At 46.1% G+C, this 24979-nt stretch overlaps 1 protein-coding gene across 1 annotated transcript; it reads right to left on the bottom strand.

Annotated features, from left to right (window-relative positions):
• Positions 1 to 8662: 8662 nt before the first annotated feature.
• CKAP4 (cytoskeleton associated protein 4) lies at positions 8663 to 15333 on the bottom strand. The gene is made up of 2 exons (XM_032493426.1): positions 14717 to 15333; positions 8663 to 11157 (listed from the first exon to the last, which is right to left on the bottom strand). The coding sequence occupies exons 1-2, from the start codon at positions 15161 to 15163 to the stop codon at positions 9835 to 9837; spliced, it is 1770 nt and encodes a 589-aa protein (XP_032349317.1). The 5' UTR covers positions 15164 to 15333; the 3' UTR covers positions 8663 to 9834.
• Positions 15334 to 24979: the final 9646 nt, after the last annotated feature.

Below are 24979 nucleotides of genomic sequence, written 5' to 3'. Positions count from 1 at the left end.
ACAAATGTGTCTGGATCCTGGCCTTAACAATTACTGTAGGATGTCAGGGCAAATTAATGAAGCTTTCTCAGCTACAGTGACTGACCAGCAAATCAGATACTGCTGTTCTTACTCCCTGGGAAAATCACCAGGATTAAGTAAGACAACAAATGTGTAAAACATAACACAAGACATAAAACACAGAGACACAGTTATGGGTGGCTGCTACTTACGCTAATGTCTAAGCAGTGTAGGACTGAGCAGCTCTAGGGGTCAGTATTTGCCCTTCTGAAATAGCTAGACATGGGAAGGGTAAGGCCCTTAGGACTCTCCAAGCTTCTAATAACAAAAGATTCCTACTAACAAAAGATTCCTATGAACAAAGAGAATGATTCCTTTATCATCTAAGTTTTCAGAAGGAGCTAATGGAGGGGAGGAGTATACATGTTACAAAAGTGCTCATGTCACATAAAAATACACTCATAGGTCTTTTAAATAATGGATTTTCTCGGTTTATTTCAATGGTCCTGCTGGGTTTATGCCTCCTTTCTGAAACACCATACCTCAAAATGAAGAAATCATTCCTGTGATCCCCAACATAGACACTAGATGGCGCAAACTTCTCACTTCAAGCGGCATCTCTGGTTCCTACAGCCACCAACCAGTCCTACAGATATGGGGCTACACCCCAACTGAAAGTTCAAGAGTTTGAGCTACTTAAGATTTGTTACTGGTGTATCTAGGCATCTTCTGAAAGTAAAGAGACTTCGGATGAGGTTATACAAGATGTCAGCCTAGCCTGGCAGCTATCCTCAGTAACAAATCTAACAAGGTACTGGCCCCACCCCAATAAGAATGAAAAGATTCGAGTGCCTACTGTATGACAGACACTGATGGGAGCTAGGAAGACAGCCGTGGCTAAGACAGAAGTCATCCCTGCCCCCCAAGGATTTGCCCACCCTCTAGTCCTTTTCCCCTTAGGCCTCCTGCTGCCCACAGGATGCTCCCAAAGATTCATATATGATGATAAAGTCGAGGAAAGTTGGAGCTGGAAGAGAAACTGGAGATCATTTTAGCACCCACCCCACCCCAATCCCCCTCACTTTACAGATAGGAGGACATACAGGGGCCCAGAGAGAGAAGATAAATTATCCAAAGCAACACAAGCCAGTAAACCAGAGCTAAGAGCAGCTTTTCGATCCCAGGTCCTTTTCTGCCCTGCCTCTAATCCCTAAAACTCCAGCTGGGGACTTCCCCAAGGAGAATAAACCAGGACAATACCAGTGAATGAGACAGACCTGTGTTCCTAAAAGAGACTGTGGGACTGTAAGCATCTTAACACTGGGCAGCTACACCCGATTGGTAATAGGCATTTCAACAGAACGTTATCAGGCGTTTAAACACAGATAGGCTGAGGTTTCCCCACAGCTCGTTGCCCAACAGGTTTGTTCCTCGCTGCTCATGACCAGCATGCTCAGCCTGGCCAAGGGGCCACTCTCCCTCCCAACCAGAATGCAGTTCACTGCCTGCAGGAACTCATCTGCCTTGATTGCTTCTGGGCACTTCAGAAATTTGCTTAGCGCTGGGGTAGAGCCAAAACAAATAGTGGGAGAGAAGAGAAGGAAAGAGGCTCTGCATCCTTAACAGCTAGTTTGTGAGCTTGGGGGAGCAACTCCCTCTCTCTGAGACTCAGTCCCCCATCTGTAAATCAAAGGTGGTAGATTGGAATCCCTCTTCAGTCTTAGCTCTGTAAGGCCCGCCAAATGGCTAGTTAGCTATCACTATCATGAAAAGTACTGAATTATGTGTAAATATGGTACTTCGTGAACTATAGGGGATCATCATTTGTTTTTTGATCTGTGCTATTTTAAACAATAAAAGTTTGAGTTTACCACCTCACACCTGTCAAAATGGTTGCTATCAAAGACAAGAAACGAGTGTTGGTGAGGATGTAGCCAAAAAGCCCTCATGCACTGTTAGTGGAAATATACAGTGGTGCAGCCACTATAGAGAACAGAATGGAGGTTCCTCAAGAAACCAAAAGTAGAAATACCATATAATCCAATAATTCCACTTCTGGGTATTTATCTGAAGAAAACAAAACACTAACCTGAAAAGATATATGCACTTTACGTTCATTATAGCACTATTTATAATAGCCAAGATATGGGATAGCCTAGATGTCCATTGATAGATGACTGGATAAAGACAATGTGGCATATATATATAATATATATACAATGAAATATTACTCAGCCATAAAGAAGAATGAAATATTGTCATTTGTGGCAAGACAAACATGGGTAAACCTGGAGGGCATTATGCTAAGTGAAATAAGTCAGACAGAGAAAGACAAATACTATATGATCTCACTTATATGTGGAATCTAAAAAACAAAACAAATGAACAAACAAAATAAAACAGAAACAGAGTCATAGAACAAACTGGTGGTTGCCGAATGATGGGGGTGCAGGGAAAAGATGAAATAGATGAAGGGAATTAAGAGGTATAAACTTCCATTTATAAAATAAATAAGTCATGGGGATGCAATGTACAGCACAGGAATATAGTCAATAATATTATAACAACTTTGGATGGTGACAGGTTTACTAAACTTATCGTGGTGCTCATTTCATAATGTTTAAGAATATCAAATCACTATGTTACACATTTGAACCTAATATAATATTTTATGTTAATTATAACTTTAATTTTTTCAAGTATGAGTTTTCCCTATGTGTTACTTTTCTCCTGAAAAAAATTTAATTACAAAATATTTCTGATATGCAAAAAAGCATCAAGAATATGGAGAAATGGATATATGATAAGCAAACATAGCCAAGTATTCATTGTAGTATCTCAGTGGTAAATCTGAGTGTTCACTGGATAATTCTTTCAATTTTTCTGTTTGAACTTTCATAATAAAATGTCAAGGACAACAAAGGTACTAAGAGTAATATAATGAATGCCCACATAACCCACTTAGCCTAAGAAATCAAATAACCTGAATTTGGATATTCAGTCTCCTAGCCATTTCTTGATACTTTTACTACAATATATAGTATTATTTTGCATGGTTTCTTAATTTCATATGTAAGTTTTCATACTATGCATTTTCTTTGGCTGCTTGGTTTTTTTTTTTTTTACTCAGTCTTTTAGTTGAGAGATCCATCCACATGGATACATAGGATTCTGATTTATTCATTTTTATCATTGTTTTGAGGTCCATTGTATGAACAAGTGACAAAGTAGTTATTGATTGGGTTGCTAGATTTTGTAGGTGTTTCCAGTTTTTTCAGTCATAAGCAGTGCTGCTTGCCCATCCTTTACATGATTCCATGTCACCCTGTGTACATATGAAAGGTGGCATGGTAGTGTTAGAGTCTGTGTGGTAAGAATGGCCTCTAGAGCTTCAGGCACAGCTGGATCCAGGTGCTTATTCTGTGTCATCAGGAACCTGTCTAGTGCCATCTGTTGGCTTTGTTTTCCTCTGTGCTGGCTTTATTCTCAAAAATCTCTCCGTATATGGTGGCCCTTAGCAGCTCTGAGCTTATATCCTGCCAGTGGACAAAGGCACCACTTTCTAGAAAGTTCCAGCTGCAGTCAATGGACCAGATTGGGACATTTGTTCATCTCTCACAAGTCAGACCAGGAGAATGGGATTCCTCACTGACCAATCCTGGGTCAAATGCTTATCCCAGTCAGTCTCATCAATGCCCAATGGACTGAGTGAGGAAGGGGTGATTCTCTGAAGAAAAATGGAGGAGTTTTTGCCAAACAAGAAAGGACTGGATGGTGGCCAGGCAAAAACAGAGCTCCAGGACCTTGTCAGTCCCTCCTATATGCACCCCTTTACTGATGCATATGTCAGACTGCATGTGATTATGTGCCATTTACCTCTCTGTATTCCCTCTTTAGCTGGGAATCTCCCAAGGAAAGGAGACTTCAATCTTCCATCTCATCTCCCAGAGTGAATGCAACTCAGTGGCCAATTCATAGTAAATAGCTGCTTGTGGAATCCATCCCTTGACCAAACAGCCTGAGGAGGGGGAAGGGCAGTTGAAAACCCCTACCTCTGTGGTTTTCACCTCACCCCCTGGGGTAGCCAGCCACAGGGGCAAGAGGAAGAATGCTTCCACCATGCCTGACCCTCCTTTTTCCTCTCAGAGTCACTGACCAGCAAGATGGAGACCCCAAAATGCGCTGTCCAGTTCAAAATCCATATGCACACAAAGAAGCGCTGAACACCTACTATGTGTCACATATTTTTATGTGACAGGGGCAAGATTTTTCAAGATAGGAATGTGTCCAGCTTTCTGTAAATATATTGCAGACAATTGTACGTTTTAATAGAGTGGATTTCATGGTATGGAAATTATATCTCAATAAAGCTGTTGGGTTTTTTTTTAAGGAGCACCAGGTCTTAACATGGTATGATCCAATCTATACAAAATTCAAAGACAGGCAAAAGTAATCTGTGGTAATGGCAGTCAGAAGAGTGGTTACCTTAGGGGGTTATTGACTATGGCGTATAGGAAGCCTCTAGGGTGCTGGAAATGTTGTATATCTTGATCTAGTGGTTAGTATGTGGTGAGTTATGTGAATAAATTCATTCGGCTGTGTACTTCAGACGCATATGCCTTAAAGCATGGAAGTTATACTTCAATAAAAAAAGTAACCCAAAAAGTACTAGGTGTTTTTAAGTGAAGAAAAGAAATCATAAGAAATCACATCTTGCTGGTTTAAATTATAAGAGGAGATATTACAGGCTTAAAAGAGGAAGATTAACTGATGTTAGCCAGTGAAGTGGCAAAGTAGGATCTCGTCCCAGGTACACTGGAATTAAGAAGCACCAGCACTGCTGTCTCTGATATTGCTGCTGCGTCTGGTGTTTTCATACAAGGAAACAATTTGTTAAAACATTAATTCAAAAAGATATATACATCCCAATGTTCATAGCTGAATTATGTATCATAACCAAGATATGGAAGCAACCCAAGTGTCCATCACAGATGAATGGAAAAAGAAGTTGTGATATATATATATATTACAATGGACTATTAGCTATAAAAAGAATGAAATTCTGCCAGTTGCAACAACCTGGGTGGACCTAGAGAGTGTTATGCTTAGTGAAATAAGTCAGATGGAGAAAGACAAATACTACATGCTATCCACTTATACGTGGAATCTAGAAAATAAAACAAAGGAATGCATATAGCAAAAACAGAAACAGACTCACAGATACAGAAAACAAACTAATGGTTACCAGAGAGAGGAGGGAAAAGGGGCGGGGCAAGTAAGGGGTATAGGATTAAGAAGTACAAAGTACTGCATATAAAATAGATAAGCAGGGGGCGGGGGGTAGGAAGAGATAGACGGGATTTCAAAACTGTAGAACAGATAAACAAGATTATACTGTATAGCACAGGGAAATATACACAAGATCTTATGGTAGCTCACAGAGAAAAAGAATGCGACAGTGAATATATATATGTTCATGTATAACTGAAAAATTGTGCTCTACACTGGAATTTGACACAACATTGTAAAATGATTATAAGTCAATAAAAAATGTTAAAAAATAGATAAGCAACAAGAATTTATTGTACAACACAGGGAAATACAGCCATTATTTTATAGTAACCTTAGATAGAGTACAAAAATCTACAAAATTACTGAATCACGAGGCTGTACACCTGAAACTAATGTAATACTATAGGTCAACTATACTTCAGTACAAAAAACAGGAGACACGGCCTACAGTTTCTACATCTACTGCTGGTCTCCTCCCAGCTGGACCATGAGCATCAAGAAGGCAGGAACCATATCTATCTTGTTTTGGTCATCTCCTCCATGTCTGACTAAGAGCTGTGCTTTCTGAGTATTGATTTTTTTTTCCTTACAAATGAATGTTTCACTAAATAAAATAAAATCTTCATCTTCTGCCATCCGGGCTGCCACAGAGTGAGGTGGGAAGTGGGTCCAGGGTGCAGGGCTCAAGTCCCTTCACTGCCCCTTCCCCAGCTGCCCATGGATGGCCCCGAAAGGCCGGCATTCAGCCTTCCGGAGGGGACATTTTCCACAAATATTGTTGAATGAGTATTGAGTGCACAAACCACATTTCTGTGTTAACAGGTAGAGGGTGCAGTGAGGGGCTGCTGCTGCTGGAATTCCGGCCCCATCTGCAATGGGGTGGAGAGGAGGCTGGGAGAAGTGGGATACGAGAGACTGTGTCAGGGCTTTAACCTAAGTGGATGTGGAGAGACAGGAAAGGCGAGAGGTGGGGAGACGGGGGTGACTCCTGAGCTTCTGGCTCAAGCATTGAGGGAGCAGTGGTTCCACTTACCCCAGGGGGAAATGACTTCATTTATCCAACCCTCTAAAGTGTTGAGGGCCAGGGATCAGCATGTCCAGATGTTACTGGAAAAACAGATCAGTAGCTCAGAATCATGCTTTGAGGAAGACATAGGGTGATTTTAAAATATTTAACCATGGTAAAGCATGGGTGCCCACCCATCAGAACTAATGCTGGCCACGAGGCTGGAGCAAGGTCCTAGAGGCCCTACTACACCAGGGTTTTAGCCCGTTAGTTGCTGGACTGTAAGGAGGTGTGTGGTCCTGAGGGAGGGTACTCAGGGGCTCAGGGCTGCACCTATTTACCAAGCAGCACAGAAGTAGTTCAGTCTTTTATTCTCTGCCATGACTGCATATGAATGAGCCCTGGGGCTCTTAGTACATGCCAGATGCTGTGCTAAGCTAAACCCTCTCCACCCGTGGCCTCATTCAACCTTCACAACCATCCTGTGAGATATCATCACGATCTTCATCACCACCCTCCCCATCATCTCTGTTCTGCGTAAGATTGGAAGTGGTGGAGCAGTCTCCTTACCACTGTGCTGACAGTCTTGCCTGGGGAATTTCACTGCAACCTATAATCCTGGTGCTGGATTGCCTGCAGTTTAGTCAATATCTTCAATAACTCATGCCTAGCCTCTGTTCAAAGGGCAGGGCAACCTCACGTTTCCTGAGGGCTCCCATCACTCATGGACACATTCCAAGAGACTTCCCACAGGACTTTGCAAACCTGTTCTAACCAGCTGAGCCCAATCCTAACAGAACTGGCCACTCCCTCCTCTGTGCCCTATTACACCTGGTTGTAACACCTGCAATAACTTATAACATCTACCAGCTTATATGGTTGTCACCCCTACTTGGTTACAGGCCCTTGGAGGACAAGGATCCTGTCAAGTGCATCTTGAATTCATTGATACTTAGCAAAATGCCTGGCTATGGGCTCAATAAATGTGTGTGGAAATGAGTGAGTGAGCAGACACATAAACCAGAATGAAATGTGATTGTTATTTGGGATAAGAGCTACCATAATTCATTCTTTTTCTTTTCACCACTTGAATTTATATCTAATTACTTCTCTGACCCATGCAGGTATTTCCAACTATTAATGTTAAATGTTAAACCACTCCATAGTCTGAGATCAAAGACTGCAGAAATGATGGTAAAAGGAAGAGTAAGAATATGCCTGATGCAAGCAACCGACCTAAGAAGGAACCAGGAGAACTTAATTTGCTCCACATACAGGAGTTTGTGCTGCTCAGTTCCCTCCCCGAAAGAGGAAAAACAAGTTATTAAAACATACATATCAACTCTTTGACTTTAAAATAAAAATACAATTTATAATACTTATAAAGGACCCATCCTGATTAGCAAACTGCTTTGGGAAAAACAGCTGTGAAGCCTTAGAGATGCTGCCTCAAGGACGCAGAATGACTGACAGAGAACTTCAGATGAGGGGCCTTCCAGCCAGAAATGAGGCATGAAGCTCCATATGCAACTCAGGTCTTGGCCTTCCCCAACTTCCCAGGTGAGAGAGAAAAGAGCCCCTGCAGCCTCTGGCTCTGCAGCAAGGGACAGGGGTGCCACACAAATCAATTTGGCCCTGCACTTGTGCTGGCGGAAGGCGGAAGATGTCACAGTTAAGAGCAGAGCCTGGGTTCAAACCACAGCCCTGCCACTTCCTAGCTAATGATCGTACAGGATGCCTCTCAGCCTGCTGCCCCTCTGTAAAGAGGGGAATGAAACTGCCTATCTCTGAGGAATATTAGGAGGACTAAATAGAAGCCTATGAAGTGCTAATAAGCATCATGCCTGGCACACAGGTACTCAATTCAATAAACAGTATCCCTTATTAAGTGGCAGGTGAATGGCAACCTGGAAAGTAAAGGAAATATGCCCAGGTTTACATAGAGGTCAACGGCCATGAATGGCCCAAGATAGTGGTTATCAAACTTGGCTGCACATTAGAATCAGCTAGGGAGCCTTTACAATGCTAGTGCCAGCCCTCTTTACACTCACTGAAACCAAATCCATGGGGATGCGCCCCAGCAATTTTTAAAAGCTCCTAGGAGATTCTAATAGGTAGCCAGAGTTGAGACCCTTTGCTGTAGCTAAGAGCTGGAGTCAGGCAATGACCTATAAACGGGCCTGCTAATTGTCAATCAAAGGTATAGCCCCAGGCCTAAGAGGGAGGCCATCTTGGTTTCAGAATTGAAGAAAAAGTGTCTTAAAATTGAAAACTTACCCATCTTTCTAATCCTGTATACTGCACATTAATAAAGTGTATCATTGAAACTTACTAAATTCTCAGAAAGCAATCACTCTGGAAAAGTCGTAACAAAGCTCAAGTGTTTATTAAGAATTAAAAATACTGTAAATAAGCCATACAGTTCATTTCACAGTAAACTAAACAAACCTTTTTTTTTCTTTTTCTTTTCATTTTTTACTTTTTCTCTTTTTTTTCTTTTTTTTAAAGGGCAAGACAGCCATTAAAGAACAGTACAGCTCAAAGGGAAAGGGAAACAGCAAACAGCTACAGAAAATGCACACGTTCCTCACTGACAGATGGGGCCTGCTGTGACAGCAAAACCCATCATGGACATCATGGCAACATAAAGACGCAGCCTCCATTCCCCAGGGAGGTGGCCCAAGCCTTTATGAGCAGCTCTCGTAATACATTTCCTGAAAGAATCCAAGGACTCCCCTTTCAGGGAGTCTAAACCCTTATTCTAAATGCATTATTTGGGGTCCTTACCAAGAGGTGACACAGGGTGGCCACAGGGGACTGTGGGGTGTTGGGCCTTCACATTCAGAACCGCCTGGATTCTTTGCATAGTTACCTTTGAGATCACGAGAGGATTCAGGAATGGAAAAAGACACCCACACCACAGGAGGTGACCCTCAAGCAGCTGATTCTTTTCAACTAAAAACGGAAGGGCCTGTCCCCCTCCCGATTCAGAGCTGACATTTATGAGGTGTAACCAGTTTAAAGTGGAAGACAAGAAGTGAGTGACATCTCATGAAAACTTCAGCCAGAAGTAGTAAAAAAAAAAAAAAAAGTAAAATGAATTTTCCTTAAAGACAATTAGAAAGAAAAGTGCCTCCTCCCCACCACTTTTTTTTTTAATTTGAAATCTGCCAGCCAGCCAGGGGTTTTTGAGGTTAATCTGCTTCTGCTAATCCTCGCTTGCAGCCACTATAGTTCTTCCCTGACACCCGACAGAGATCCCTTCTAGAAGGCATCTCTGATTGACAGGGGCCAGGTCTCCAGGAAACCCACCCAAAGCAGAAGCAGAGAACTTGAGCAACCCACGGCGTGTGGTAACAACCGTAAATAAATTAACCGGGCACGAAAACACAAATAGCCCTGGTGGTCCAGGTGGTGGAGCAGGGCCAGCTCCTCGGGAGGGGCCACACCGCGGGGGGAGAGGCGCGGGGTCGGACAACACGTTTTTGGTCAAGAGAAACTGGCAGGGCCGTCCGCGCCCTGCACACACAATCCATTTAGACCTTCTCGTGAATCTTTTCCACTTTCACGAACAACCTATCCAAGTCATTCCTCAGGTCCTCTAGCAAACCCTTGGCCGACTCCAAGTTGTTCTCATTGGTCTCGATCTTCACTGAGTACGCGACCAAACTGTCCACGGCAGTCCTAAGCATTTTCAAGTCCGACTCCACCTGGCCCACGGAGGCTCTGAGGTTGTCTAGAGAGGAGAGTCTGTCCAGCAGGTCCTGCGGGGGCGCGGCGGCGGCGTCGCGGCCGAGCAGCGCGTGGACCTGCTCTTGCACCTTCTGCAGCGCCTCCACGGCGCCGGGGAGCTGGGCCACGCGGCGCTTTAGCTCCTCCACGTCGCCGGACAGCGAGAGCTGGGCCTGGCCCAGGCCTCGCACCGCGCCGGCCAGGCCGTCGGCCTCTGCCTCATCGGGGCCGGGGCCCAGGCCGGCCACGCGCTCCTGCAGCTCCGCCAGGCGCCGCGCCTGCTCCTCGCCCTGCGCGCGCAGAGCCTCCAGGCCCTCGCCCTGGCGCTCCCAGGCCGCGCGTGCCGCCTGCACGCCGTCTTCCACGCTCTGCAGCCGCGAGTCCAAGCCCTGGCTCTCCTTCTGTAGAGTCTCGAAGGCCTCAGAGGCTCTAAAGGCCCCGTCTTCTTCCGGCCCGAGGGCTGCGGCCTTCAGCTGGCGGAGCTCCTCCTCGAGTCTCCGGATCTCCTCGGGAAGGCGGGAGGCCGTCTCCTCCGCCTGCAGGATCTTCTCCGTGAGCGCCTGCAAGGTGAGGTGCTCCGAATCGGCCGCCTCCTTGAACCTCTGCTGCTCCTGTTTGAGGCTCACCAGCTCTTTGACCTCCGTGTAGACATCTGACTCCATGGTCTGCACGGTGCTTCTCAGGGCCTCAATGTCCTTCTCTCTGGACTTCACCGAGGTTTGTATTTCCTCCACAACCTCCTTCAGGGCTCTCAAATCCTGCTTGTACCCCTTTGAGTCCTCCAGAGAGGCCACCTTGGTCTTGACGTCGTTTATTTCCTTCTGGCTCCTCTTCTGGACCTCGGTAAAGATGGCGATGTTGTCGTTAATGGACTTGGTGAGCTCGGTCAGCCTCTCCTCCACTGTGTTCTCCAAGGATGTGAAGTCCCGCTCCCGGGCGTCCTTTACCACGTGGATCCCATCAGAGAGGTCTTTGAGGATCTCATTCTGGAGTTTTTGTAGAACTTCACTGATGCGGTTGATCTCACTCTCCCCTTGCTTCACGGCTTTCTCTGTGAGATCTTGTTTGTGTTGGGAGCTTCTCACTATGGACTCAAAAGTCCCAAAAGTGGCTTGCAGAGACTGCACCTGAAATCAAAATCTCGATGTTAATCACAAAGAGCCGGCAGGTTTTATGCGATTCAGCCACATTGCTTTTTGTCTGCCCAGCTTCCAGGTCCCTCCTCCTCCAGAACAGCACCATAATTTTCCTTTGGAGAACCATCCCTGCACACAGTCCATGTGGTTTGGGGGACCAATTGGAAGGCCCCCTCCAAGTGCTCCAGGGTTGGTCTGTAGCCCAGGCCTGACCAATCAGTGCTTCCCATCCACCCACCCACCCCCACCTCCTGGAGCCACAGTGATTAGCCCAGGGAGGGGCATGTGGCCAAAGCCAATTCCAAAACTTCTCTTAAAACTACTGGGAAAGAAATCCTCTTTCTACTGGGACTGCTAGCTATAGGATGAGGGAAGCCTGGCACAGCTCAGATCAGCACATAACCACTACCAGTCTACAAATCAGGCCAGCACAGAGGGAAGCAGAACTGGGAGATGGTAAGATTAAGTTCCGAAGACATAATCTAAATCCCTGGATAGAGCTATACCTGAAGGAATCTACTCTTGAACTTTTTAGTTTGAGCCAACAAATTCCCCCTCCTTTCCGCCATCTCTCTTTAAGCTAGTTTAAGCTGAGGTTCTAGCTCTTGCAACTCTGAGTCTCACAAGTTTTCATAGGAGAAAAGCAGAGGCATATGGGAGACACCAGGCTGGGAGGCAAGAGACAAGGTTCAGGTCTGTGCTCACCACTTTTAGCTGTGTGACCCGGAACAAGTCACTGTCCTCACCTTAAAATATGACCAGTAGACCAGTGATCCCTTAGCATTTTCTGGCTTTGTGAACACATTATGATCCTGTTTACCACTACACACTCATTCTAAATAAATTCTACCCTAAACAGGGTCTGACCTGGGAACCACCTTGGGGATCGGGTTTAATGTACTGAGAGGCTGGACATATGATGATTAATGGCCTGATGTGGCTTCATCCTGATGTGGCACATGGTACCACATCATGTGCCAAATGCTTTCTTGCAAAGAGAAAGACGGAGAGGGAAAGGGGGAGGGAGAGGGAAGGGAAGGGTAGGATCTGAATCTATCAACCAATTCACCACCAATTCACAGAAAACATATGAGAGAAACATGCCATGAGAATACAATCAGCCAAATCCACAATGTGGAAAATTCTACAGGACAGTAATCAGGATCTTCAACAATTAAACGGTATACTTAAAGAGGGAAATACAGGAAACTATTATAGATTAAAAGACACTGAAGAGATTTCTTAATTAAATGTAATGTGCAGACTCATATGGCTCCTGATTCAAACGAACTATAAAAGACATATTTTTGAAAGAGTCAGGGAAATCTGATTTTGGACTGGGTATTAGAAGATAATCAAGAACTAATGAAATAAATAAAATACATTCCAAAGGGGAAAAAAAAAATAAAGAACTAATGGTAACTTTGTTAGGTGTAATAAACTGCATTTTGCCAAAAGAAACAAGGAGAGAAGAAAGGGAAAGAAAGGAAAGGAACTCTTCGTTAGAAATAAATCCCAAAATACTTTGGGTGAACTAATGTGTCAGTCAAAATTAAAATTAGATCCTAGTTCACTATCCACTGGGTCTGCCAGGGCAACAAGGGCCCTTCAGAGGGTTTAGAATTGAACTGCCAACATTAAATATTAGCTTGATTCCACTACTTAATTAAAAGAAAGGTCACTATTTCAGTGGTTTACAGCCAGGTCAATTCTTAAAAATCTGGACTGTGTAGATGGGAAAACTGAGCCCCAAAGAGTAAAGTACTGTACATAGCCGTGATGGAGAAGGAGTGGGAACCAGAAAGGAGAAAATAAGGGAGGGGCAGAGAGAAGAAAGCCCAATTTCTTCCACCTGGATTCAAGACCTCCACCATCGGGGCCTCAACGTCACCCTCCCCTCTCATGACTTCCTAAATGTTACTCTGCCACAGGCAGGACAGCCACCTGCTGACCCCCAAACTGCCAGTGTGTTCTTCACTCCTTCTCTTCACAGTTCACCACCATCTAGATCAAGACTGGCACTACCCTGGGCCACCAGAGTACAGGCCAAGGCAAACTCCACACTCTTGTCTTCTGAACTCGCACAGCAGTTACCCTCAACTGAAACCTACCTATGTGCTGCTTCACAAATTGGATTTGGGTCTTTTGCACCTTTGCACCCTCCACCAGGCCTATGCGGAGCCACATGACTATCAGACTTCACTAAATATTATGACTGATTGGTAAGTGGGTAGATGAAAGACAGGAAACTGAGAGGCTAGTGATTATACTCCAGCAGTATGTCTATGTTTTAAGAATGATTTGACATTCAGAATAGGCAAAGCAGCACTGCCTGCTTAATTCCCTTCAAAAAGTCACCTCCTTGGCCTGCAGCATGGAGCAAGATGACTCACTCCAGTTGCTCTGCCAGTCTTAAGAGGAAATTCCTAGTCCTGCATACTCCACACAAGTCAATAGAAACTTGGCAGGGCAGGCAGCATGCTGGGAAAAGGAGGCAGCAGTTCCGGGCTGAGAAGTGGTGGCGGGATTTTTTGTTTCCATCGTGCAACCAACTTTCATTGAGCAATGACATTAGTGCAGGATGGAGGAGGAGGAATGAGACAGAAGGAGCTGCATTTGGTGTGGAAAAAACACAGAAAGGGTGGAACTTAAGCAACTTTGTGTTGAAAGTTGGGTCCATCCATACCTGAAATAGGCCCCTATGGACCCTGAACTGGGCCGTGGCCTATACAGTGTCATGCAGTCCTGCCACTCACCAGCTGGGGTCTTTTATCAATACACTTAATCTCTAAACCTCAATTTTCTGGTATGGAAAATGGAGTCAAAACTGCCAGACTTCCCTCCCAGAGTTGCTATGAGTATCAGATAGTGAGCAAGCCCTCATATAAATGTGCCTCCTGGTATTAGTCACCAGTAAGACCTAGTATTTTTGGCCTTTCCTTTCCTCTAAAGCTGAAATATGCTTCTTCCAAGGCCTATGCAGCCACACTGGTCCAATAAAGGACAAGGGGCCTAAAGATATGAAATATTTCATTAGAACTTCGCAAACGAGTAAGATTACTAGCTTTTCCTTCCCCAGGTTCCGGGTCTATTAAAACTGGCTCAAATGTCTCCCACTGGGAGAGCGGAGGTGCGGCCTTGCCCGAGGCTTCCAGGGATGAGCTGGCTTCCCTTCCAACCTCCTCTTCAGACAACTCTGCCCATTCAGCGGTTCCTAATCCAAAAAGAATGGACTCCCCAGAGCATGCCGGCTTCCTTACAGGTCACCGCTAATGTCCTGTGACAGGCCCTTGGCCCACCCTCCCGGGCTGGCCGGACCATCCTCGAAGCGGTCCATCCCTCGGAGCCGAGTCCTCCGCGGCCATTAACAAAGAGGGTCTGGGGACTGCCTCGCCACTATGGGGCCGGGGCGGGGGCAGCCCGCGCCGCCGGCGGAGGACACGGGGCCTGGGCCGGGCGAGGGGCCCGGCCAGGAGGGCACGAGGGAGCCCGGCTCGGGGTGCGGGGGTCGCAGCCGGGCGGCCGGGGTTGGGGGGCTGGGGTTACCCACCTTCTGCTCGACACCCTGCAAGCCCTGACCCAGCTCCTCCCTCTGCCGGGAGAAGTCCTGGTGGCTGCGCCGGATCTGCTGGACCTCCTCCAGGACGTGGTGGACACACCAGCCGGAGAAGGCGGCCGCCGCCACCAGGGCGAGGTAGAAGAGAAAGTTGAGCGCCCGGCCGAGCCTGCGCGAGCAGGACGCCGAGGATGAGGCGGCCGCGGCGGCGGCGGAGGAGGAGGACTTGCCGCCGCGGTGGCCGCCCTTGCCGTGCGCCTGGTTCTGCGGATGCTGCGGCGGGTGCTGCTGCGGGTGCGGCGCGGACGGCGGCGGCTGCTGCGGCGCCGGCGGCGGCTTCTTCGCCACGTCATCCGCGCCGCCCGACGGGTGGGCGCCCTTCTCCGAGGGGCTCGCGGCGCCGTGGCCGCCCTTGGAGCCCCTTTGTTTGGCCGAGGGCATGGCGGGTGCGTCGGCGGGTGAGGCCGCGGGCTGCGAGGCGAGCGAGCGGGGCGCGCGGCCCGGGAAACTTCCTCAGGCTCCCCCGGGGCTGGGCGAGCCGCACGCGGGCGCTGCTGGCGTCGGAGCGGCCGAGAGAGAGAGAGCGGGCGGGCTGGCGGGCGAGGAAGGAGGCCGGGCGAGGGAGGAAGGAGGAGGGGGCCTGCCTCCGCCGCCGCTGCCGCCGCCGCCGCGGCGCCGACCCCGCCTCCCGGGAAGGGAGGCCGGGAGAGCGGATCGGGGAGATCCTGCCACGCACGCGGGGACCGGCGGACGGCCCCTCCCCCTGCCGCCACGACCCCAAAGAGGGAGGGCCGAGCTGCGGGCCGCCCTGCGGGGTCTCTGCGGGCTAGGACAGCGCTGGGGGCGGCCGAGGAGGGAAGGTGGCGGCCCAGCGGGGTCTACGGGAGCCGGGGTGGAATGGGAGGTGGTGGAAAGGAGAGAGGCGGCCCAGCGGGGTCTGCGGGGACCGGGGGGTGGGGGCAGGAGCGGGGCGGGGATAGTGTCCCAGCCGGGTCAACGGAGGTCGGGTCCGGCGTCTGAAGTGGCCGAGGTGGGAGGGGGCAGGAGGTGGCCGAGGTGGGGAGCGGTGGGCTGGGTCTACGGAGGCGGGAGCCGGCCGCCGAGGTGGCCAAAAGGAGGGGGCGGAGGCCTGAGTCGATTGGGACCAGGACTGGCGACTGAGCTGGGGCCATGGGGGCCCCAGGGATAGGTGGCCGTGATGGAGGTGGCCAGGCGGGTCGGAGGGAGGAGAGCCGGGGATGACCCGGTGCAGTGGGCCAAGCGAGAGCCCCTGTCCCTTCTGGACCTGTACAGAAAGAGGAAATGAAAGGGGGCGCCCCAGGAGTCCTGCCCCAGGGAGTGGGAGTAAAGGGGCGGGAACAAGACCCCCCCCAATTCCTTTCTTCTGGGAGTTGGGGAAATCCCCACCCACCACCCACCCTCCACCCTCCACCCTCCACCCTCCAAGCCCGCAAAGGGTTGGATCTTTCTGTTTACTGGGGTTTGAAGGCGGAGGCAGAAAGGGCTTTCTGAAAGCCAGTCGGCTCCAGAGGCATGCTTAGGGAGGGTGAGCAAAGATTCTTGGACTGCGTGAAGGCGGTTCAAGGGAACAGACTTGAGCGTCCCACTTAGCCCAGTCAGTCCTATGTTGACGCTATTTTTTACCAAAGCCCTTTCAACTCCATTTTCTCCTTGGGCGCCCGCACTCTGTTCGCAGCCCCTACTACGGACAGGCTCTGTGCTGCGTGCTAGGAAACCAGCAGTGGCAGCAGTGAGAGGGAGGCAGATCAGGGGTGTCACCCCTACTTTGGTAGAAGGAAGTGTAATAATGCCAGGCTCTGTGCATAGCACCTTACGTATATGTTCTCAAAACCTCACAAAAACCTTCTAAGGTAGGAATTATTTGACCCCCTTTATAGGAGGGAAGCGGAGGCTAAGCCTCCATCCCAACCCATTGACTCAAGGTCACGCACAGCCATGATTTGAACCTCGGCCTGCTTCTTTCAGAGCCTGTGCTGCATAATGGGCCCCAGGGAAATGAAGCAATTTGTCCGCTCTTGATAGGCTAGTTGGTGCTGGGGCAGGGACAGAGCTCCACTCTACAACTTGTCTGGTGTGTGCGTGCCTGTGCAGTAGGAATGCTGTTTCTTCTGCCTCGGAACTTCCCCCAATTCTATCTTGAAAAAAACATTCCCTATCCTTAAGGCCTAGTTCAAATACCCCCTCTTTCATGTTGCCTTCCCTGTAACACCACATGATACCTCTCATGGGACTTAGAGACAGCAAGTAATTACAATGTGAGGCATTATGTATGTCAGTTCAACATAGCAAACCTTTGTCGAGGGGCTGCTGTGTACCAGACTAGTACAAACTAGTTGTTTCCTCTCTTTGAGGACAGGAAGCAACCATTGCTTATATTTCTCTCTGTATCTCACTTTATAAGATACTTTTAAAAATCTCTAGTGAATGAATGAACACGTGTGCCTACCCTTGAGGAGCCTGCATTACATTTGGAGAAATGTGCAGAAACATTTGAGGGCTAAATTATGAAGTTGAGAATATAAATGCAAAGGGAACTTGGAAAGCAAACCCCTGGGCTGCTCATGGGGAAGTTTGCTGAGGCAGAAGTTTCTTGAGCAAAGCCTTGAAAAATGGATTTGCATAGGAGTAGAGCAGGGAGGATATTTCTGTGGCAGAAATGGGGTGAGCCCAGGACACCTGTCTGACATGAAGGGTGTGAACTGCGATTAGAAAGGAGAGGCATGAGCTGGGTGGAGTGGGTCCAGATTGCAGAGGTCTGTAGAAGCCAGCCAGGCAGGCAAAAGAGTCGCTGTTAGCGTGGGAGGCCAGAGTAGGTTATAGCAGGTTCCGGACTAGCAATGTAATCATTCGCCCCAGACAGAGAGGAACGTTCCCCACTCCAGATAAATACCAGGAGCTCTAGTAGAAAACTCCTAGTTCAACAGGGCATACAACTCTGACCTAGGAGCAGGGGAAAGGTGATGGCAGAGGAAAGCAGAAGACTAACTCATTAGAAGGTGCTGGAAGATCCTTGTTTAAAAACGTCAGCTAAGTTCAGATTGTGTTTCAGATCTCTAGTGCACAAAAAAATAATCATCCTCCTTCAAGCAGTCATCTGTGTGAGGTTAGAGGTAGTAATAATTTGCAAAGCAGCTTTGGGGGCCCAGCCAAGTTCTGGCCTGGGAGGCAGGAGCCCTGTTTTTTAGCCTTAGTTCTGCCACCAAACTAACTTTATGACCTTGAGAAGTATACTTAAAACCTCTTCTCTGGATTTTAAGGTCACCACTTCTGCATCTCTAAAGGCCCTTCTTGTTATTTTATTTCTTAGATAAAATAGAAATCTAATTATTATGAGAAATAATTTAATTCTTAAAATTTGATTCAGAATATAGCTCAGATATAAGAATGGAAGGTTTCTCAACTTTCTGCCTCTACTGAGAGCTGGAAGAATGGAGGGAGCAGGCAGAGCACAGTGACTATTTCTAGTGTTTCCTTCTTGCCCTGTTCCTTTAGGAGGTAGTGAAATATAATGGTTAAGACACAGGCTTTGGGATAGACTGACTTGGGTTCAAATTCAGCTCCATGACTCACTGGGGAATGTGACCTCTCTGAACCTCTGTGTCTTCATCTGTGGGATGGGGGTAATAAGAACTGCTTCACTGAGTTGCTGTGAGGGTTAAATGAGAGACACCCAAGGATACTGGGCATGTAGCAAGGCTCAGTGAATAAAGAGTAGCTGCTACAATTTGTAGAGTCACTGAGTGAAAGTATAGTTGCACAGAGCTTCTATGTCTAGATTTCAACGATTTTCTTTCTTCATTATTTCTTCAAGCTCCCAGCATCTTGTGTGGCTTATAGACCACAAGCTCTGATGTGTTTAACTTGAAAAGGCAGCAGTGTTTCCATGGAAGTGTTTGGCTACACCCAGAGGAGGAGGTTAGTAAGTCATGGTGAAAATATATCTTCCAGGGCAGAAGGGCACCAGTAGTTCTTCTTGGAGATTTTCATTCTTCTGCCCCATTTTCTAAGTCAGCACAATAAGCATTTAGAGAAAGTTGCCCTTCTTTCCTCCTGATTTCTTCTCCTCTATCCCATTTCCTCTTTATCTGCCCTAAAGTGTATTGCATGTTCAGGAATGTGGGTAGAGGAGAGAAAGAGCCAGAGATATCTCTTCCTTTCCCTGAGCTTGTGCAAAGATGCTTCTGAACGCTGGACTACATGGACCTTAAATTACAAGGTAGAACTTTGTAAGCCAGCCCTCTTGGTTTTCTGCATTTCAGTGTCCAAATAGAAAGCCCCTATTACTGTTGATTGCTTCTTCTCTCTTCCAGGTTGGCAAGACCCCCAGAGGCCAAGGCATGAGCCTGAGTGCCCCGCAAACAGAGTGTGTGTTAGAGGTGGGGACCTCCTTGATAGTTTGGTTCTGGAGAGCTAGGACCACCTCTCCCAGTCCCAGGAGCTCCCCAGCTCCAAACCCTATAGCTCCGTGCAGTAGGGGAATTCTTTCTTGGTGCTACCAGCACTATGTGTGGCTTCTAGACCACAGGCTTTAACTGAGTCCCAGTTTTTATGGAAGGTAACCATGGTACCTACCTTTTAGAGGCAATGTAAATATTCAGTTGATTTTCGCCTCCACTCAGTCTTCCTCATCCCACCACGTGCCAGTAACATCCATCCAGTTGCTCAGAAGTCATCTTTGCCTCCTCTCTGTCACCCATCCTCCACACCCAATGCATTATATTAGCAAATCTTGTTGGCTTTACCTTCAAAATATATCCAACATCTCCAACTTCTTGTGACCTGCACCATTATCCCATGGATCCAAGTCACCACTAACTTACACTTGGGTTATTGAAATAAGCTCATACTGTCCTCCCTACTTAAGCACTTGCTGCCCTGTGGTCTTTTTTCAACACAAAAGCTGGAGCGCTCCCTGAAAATATGTCAGATTATGTCACACCTCTTTCCAAAACCCTCCAATGACTTTCCCAGATAGTCAGAATAAAAGGCAGTTTTCACAGTGACCTCCATGGTCCCTGAGTCCTACCCCCCTGCTGCCTCTCTGATCTCATTCCCTCTTACTCGCCCCCTTGATTATTGACATCCAGCCACACTGGGCTCCTGTTGCTCATCAGTTTGCCAGGTATGTTCCTACCTTGGGACCTTTGTAATTTTGTCCCCTGTGCCTAGTGAACTTTACCCCCCAGGTATCCACACGGTGGTGTTCTTCACTTCCTCAATTCAAATGTCAACTCTGGGCGAGCTTTTCCTTGACCATCCTCTATTACAGCTGCTCAACCTGAGACACAGTCCTTCCTTCTTTCCCCACTTTATTTTTCTCTGACATACCGTTTATTTGCTTGTTTAATTGTTATTGCTGGTCTCTTCTCTTTAGACCGTAAATTCCATGAGTTTAACTCACTCTTGTATTCCCAATACCTAAAACAATGTCTGGCTCGTAGCAGGAGCTCCATGAATATTGTGAATCTCACATTATTTAAAATTTCTCTGCGTAAGACCTTCTCTTTCATAAGAGAGCCGCAGTGTCTTATGAAAGGAAGGATAGTGGAGGGGAGGAACCCAGTGAGAAATGACTTCCTAGAACTTCAATATCAAGATGATGGGAATGATGACTGTGACACGATGATGATGGCAACAGTGATGGGGATGGGGATGACAAAGACAGGAGGATTGCTAACCCTGTGAGGCTGCAGAGGAGCTGCAGTATCACAGTAAGCCGACATTTACTGCTCGCCCACTCCAGGTCCTTCCATGCTTAGTGAGCCTTTGATGTAGGCACCACAGTGGTACTGATCCAGTTTACAGATGAGGGGGGACAATTTACACAAGGTGACACAGCTTAAGAATGGTGGGAGTCGGGCTGGAATCCAAGCAGTTGATCCTGGAGCCCATACCCTCAGCCAACACATGAATGTGTAGACCAATAAGAAGGCAAAGCCTAGTGTGATGAAGTAATTTATCCAAGGCTAGTCAGCCTTCTGATGAAATCCAGACTCTTAATAAGCACCATGAATCTCAAACTGGGAAGGGCAGGGTAGGGTTGTATCTCAACCTGACACTGGCAATTCACCTCCCAGCTGCTGCTCCTCACTGTGCTGCTGATGGACATATTTTTCACCCCTCAGGAGTGTATAGGAAAAGAAAATTATGAGAACCAGTGCCTTAGCGTGACATTAAAAAATCCTTGATAATCTGGCCCCTGCTCCTCTCTCTCTAGTCTCATTTCTTCCTCAAATCCCTTCCTACCCTATGTTTAGCCAGACTGAGCTTTCTGGTAGTTGCCCTAATTTGCCATATTCTCTCCAGAACTCAGCCTTCTTGACCTTTTTCCTGCCCTTCCCCTAACCAGGATAAGGTGTCCCTCCCTGGTGCTCTCCCAGCTCCCAGATGGATGATAGCACTTACCATGACGTATTATAATTGCCTATTTACTTACTGTCTTTCACACTGAAGCTTTCAGGGCAGAGACTGTCATCTGTTCTTCTTCTTATCCCTAGTGCCCGGCAGTTTGCCTGGATTGTAGGAGGTGTTCAATCCATGATGGATAGGTCACTGGTTGGATACGATAGTTTGTGACTTAGAATGCTAGACTTCTGATTCTCAGCACCCCCCTTTCAGGGCACCCACTCTTTAGGGGGTGGGGGTGTTGAGAAAGTCTCAAAGTTTTGAAAGTTTAGAAGTGGGTACTATGTGCAAAAGCAGTGTTTTATGTTAGTTTGAGATAATTTGCTAATTTAACCAAAAAAAGAGAAGAGGAATGTGGACATGGTAGATTCCTTGGTGAATGGGATGGAGAGGTAACAGCAAAAACTCTACTCTTCAGAGACCATTTTCATCCTGCCCCTGCCTTGTTCAAGAATCTCCCCTACCTCCTTATTAGAGTCAAACCACAATGGCCAGGAGTGTGTTGAGGGTATGGGAGTATGAGAAATATGCCTCTCCACCCATCTAGGATTCTACTCAACTGGCTTCTCCCTGACCTACAGCTACCTGCAAGCCTTCGTTCTTTGTTCAAGCTCTTCTCCCTAGTCGTTTGGCCTGGAAGTCCCAACTGCCTCCTCCTCTAGAAAAATGTAGTTCGTGACCACCTGCCCCCACCCCATTTGTCCCTCCATCATTTCGTTGCTCAGAATGAGGAATAGCAGTAAGAATGATTCACTTTGAAGCTATCTGGTTGTGTCCCTCTGGAAAGTTATTTACTTTCTCTAGTTATAGAGTAGGATAACATGAATATGTTACAGGATTCATTTGAAAAGATACATGTACCCCAATGTTTATAGCAGCACTATTTACAATAGCCAATACATGGAAGCAACCTACATGTCCTTTGACAGATGAATGGACAGCGAGTTGTGGTATATTTATACAATGGAATACTACTCAGCCATAAAAAAGAATAAAATAATGCCATTTGCAGCAACATGGTTGGACCTGGAGATTGTCATTCTAAGTGAAGTAAGCCAGAAAGAGAAAGAAAAACCATATGATATCAATTCTATGAGGAATCTAAAAAAAGACACAAATGAACTTATTTACCAAACAGACTCACAGATATAGAAAACAAACTTATGGTTACTAGGGGGAAAGGGGAGGGTAGAGGGATAAATTGGGAGTTCAGGATTTGCAGATACTAACTACTATACATAAAATATATATAAAAAATAAAGTTCTACTGTCTAGCACAGGAAACTATATTCAATATCTTGTAATAGCCTGTAATGAAAAAGAATATGAAAGGAATATATATCTATGTATAACTGAAACACCTATGCTGTACACCAGGAAATTAACACAGCATTGTAAACTGACCATACTCCAATTTTTAGAAAAAACAATTTACTCTTACAAGGAAAAAAAAATCAAGGTTTGAAACCACATGTGTCAGACTCCAAACCCCTCTCATTTTCCACCAGTCCTCACTGCCTCTTGGATGATTAGTACCCAATCCCAAAATAAATATTTGACCCAATTTGTAATGCAGGGAAGCATGGAAAACTGGTCTTAAATGAGTAGTATGGAGAGGCCAGTCCCAAAGCAGCTGTCAAACAGAAGTAATATCAATAAATATTTGTCAAATCACTGAATGAATATCAATGAAATGAAGTTAAGGCAGGTGGATCTTTTGAGAAGAAATAGCATTTTCCATCCTTGAAAAAGGAGATTCTTTGCCCTGTAAACAGATTTGCATGGGAATTTTTTTTTATAAAAATGACTACTCCTGTGTTATTTTCACAACAGCTGCCCTTGGTTTACAGGCTAAGCTGCCCAGGGGCTGGGATTATCTGTGCTACTGAGCGGGAGTAGCCTGTAGTGGAGCCAGATTTTGCTTTTGCTGAGTTTATGAAGGCAAGTTCTTTGTGAAGTTCAAAGCATCTCTCTATTTCTCTAAGGAGGAAGGGTTCCTCTCCTAAAAGAAACAGCCTCTGAAGGTTTCTGAAACCAGTGGGATTAAAGGACAGCCTGGACCTCTTCGTGTTTCTCATCCTGACATGTATTTGCATGTTTTCTCTAGAAATGTCTTACATCAGTTCATCCTGAAGCAGGCCCGGCGTGAGCCAAAGATTTATTCAACAGGAAGAGGGTAGAATTAATTCATGTGTCAGGTGCTGAGCTAGGCATTTTATACTTAATTTCCCACTGAATCATCACAAACCTATTAGGTAAATATTATGAAGTCTGTTTAGGACAGAAAAATAAGACTCAGTGAGGACCAGTGACCTTGCCCAGATAACACAGCCTTCAAGTGGCAAAAATGGAATTGAAACCTACATGTGCCTGAGTCCAAAATCCACACTCTTTCTACTCTCGCCCCAGAGGCTTCCTGGACCTGCAATTGAATTCATTTTGGCATCTACAACTCTCTCAGTCTGCTCCCTACTTATCTGACTAGCTTCATTCTCCACAATTTGCTACCTCAGCAGTGCCCAGGGAGTTTTTAAGAAACATGTGAACCCTGACCCCATATCAAAACTGCTAATGGCTGGCACCTTGATCTTGGACTTCCCAGCCTCCAGAACTGTGAGGAATTTCTGTTTATGAGACACTCAGATTATGGTATTCTGTTATAGCACCCTGAATGGACTAAGGCACTCTTCATAGTCTTCCTCAATTTTCACAAAGAGAAACTACTTATTATTTGAAGGCAGATTTACTCCAAATGTGCAGATGTACATTAAGATGTGGTTACTAGGCAGAGGATTTGATTTTTTTCCAAGTCCAGGGCACAAAAAGCTACTCCTTTCCTACTGCATCAACTTGCTCCCAAAGAACAGCCTTTCAGCCTACAAGATTCAAGATTTCAGGTCAAATAGCCAGATTCAGAAACTCTAACTGTTGCTCACAAATACTTGAGGGTTGGTATATTAAGCATGACATTTTCAAGGGGCTACTGTAGATATGTGAATTATCCAATCAAGTTTGTCACTGTAAAGTAAGAGTTGGGATTGGCATGGTTTGGGATTTGGCATGGCATATTGGATATATGATAGAGTTAAAATCTTTGAATTATCACAGTAGAAGAGAAAAATACTGACCCTGTTGAAGAGTAGTAAGAGTTTTTTTTTTAATGTTTATATTTCTTATTTTCTTAAAAAAAAAAAAAGTGCTAATGGTAGGGCCCAGGCATGAGTACTTCTTTAAATCTCCCCAGGAACAGATATGTCCACCTCTGGTTAAGAATCACTACAATTGATGGACCCTTTATTCCAGACAATCCTCCCATTAATGCCTTATATTTCCCCTTTTCCTCACCGTTTCTCATAATTCCCTAAACTGAGCAATCCCAGTTACCCTTCAACAACCCCCTACCTCACTTCTCTGTCCATCACAGTTCTGTCCATCATTTTTACAAATCAACAAAGAAGAAAAACTTTAGTAAGTGTTAAATGTTTGGAAAAAATGGCCAGTTTCAAAGCTCAGCTCACCCACACACTATGACGAGTTACAAATCAATTAAATCATTGAACACAAAAGTTTCAACCTTATGCAAATAGAAAATAAAGAGAATCATATCTTTAAATGTGGGTGGGGAAATGGAATTTAAACAAGGAAGAAAAAGCTTTTATTAAAAGGAAAGTAGATCAGATTTAATTACATTAAAATGTAAAACTACTATATTAAAAATCAGGGAAAAAATACAAGAAAAATGTTTGTTATAAATATAGCAAGCAAATGTTAGTATATTATTATCTAAAAAGGCCATACAAATAGGGTGCTCTGAAGACTGGAACTCTATCT

Source organism: Camelus ferus, chromosome 12 (genome assembly GCF_009834535.1).
Source record: "Camelus ferus isolate YT-003-E chromosome 12, BCGSAC_Cfer_1.0, whole genome shotgun sequence".
NCBI classification, from domain to species: Eukaryota; Metazoa; Chordata; class Mammalia; order Artiodactyla; family Camelidae; genus Camelus; species Camelus ferus.
Note: the sequence above shows the minus strand (reverse complement) of the source record. Positions and strands in the feature narration are given on the sequence as shown.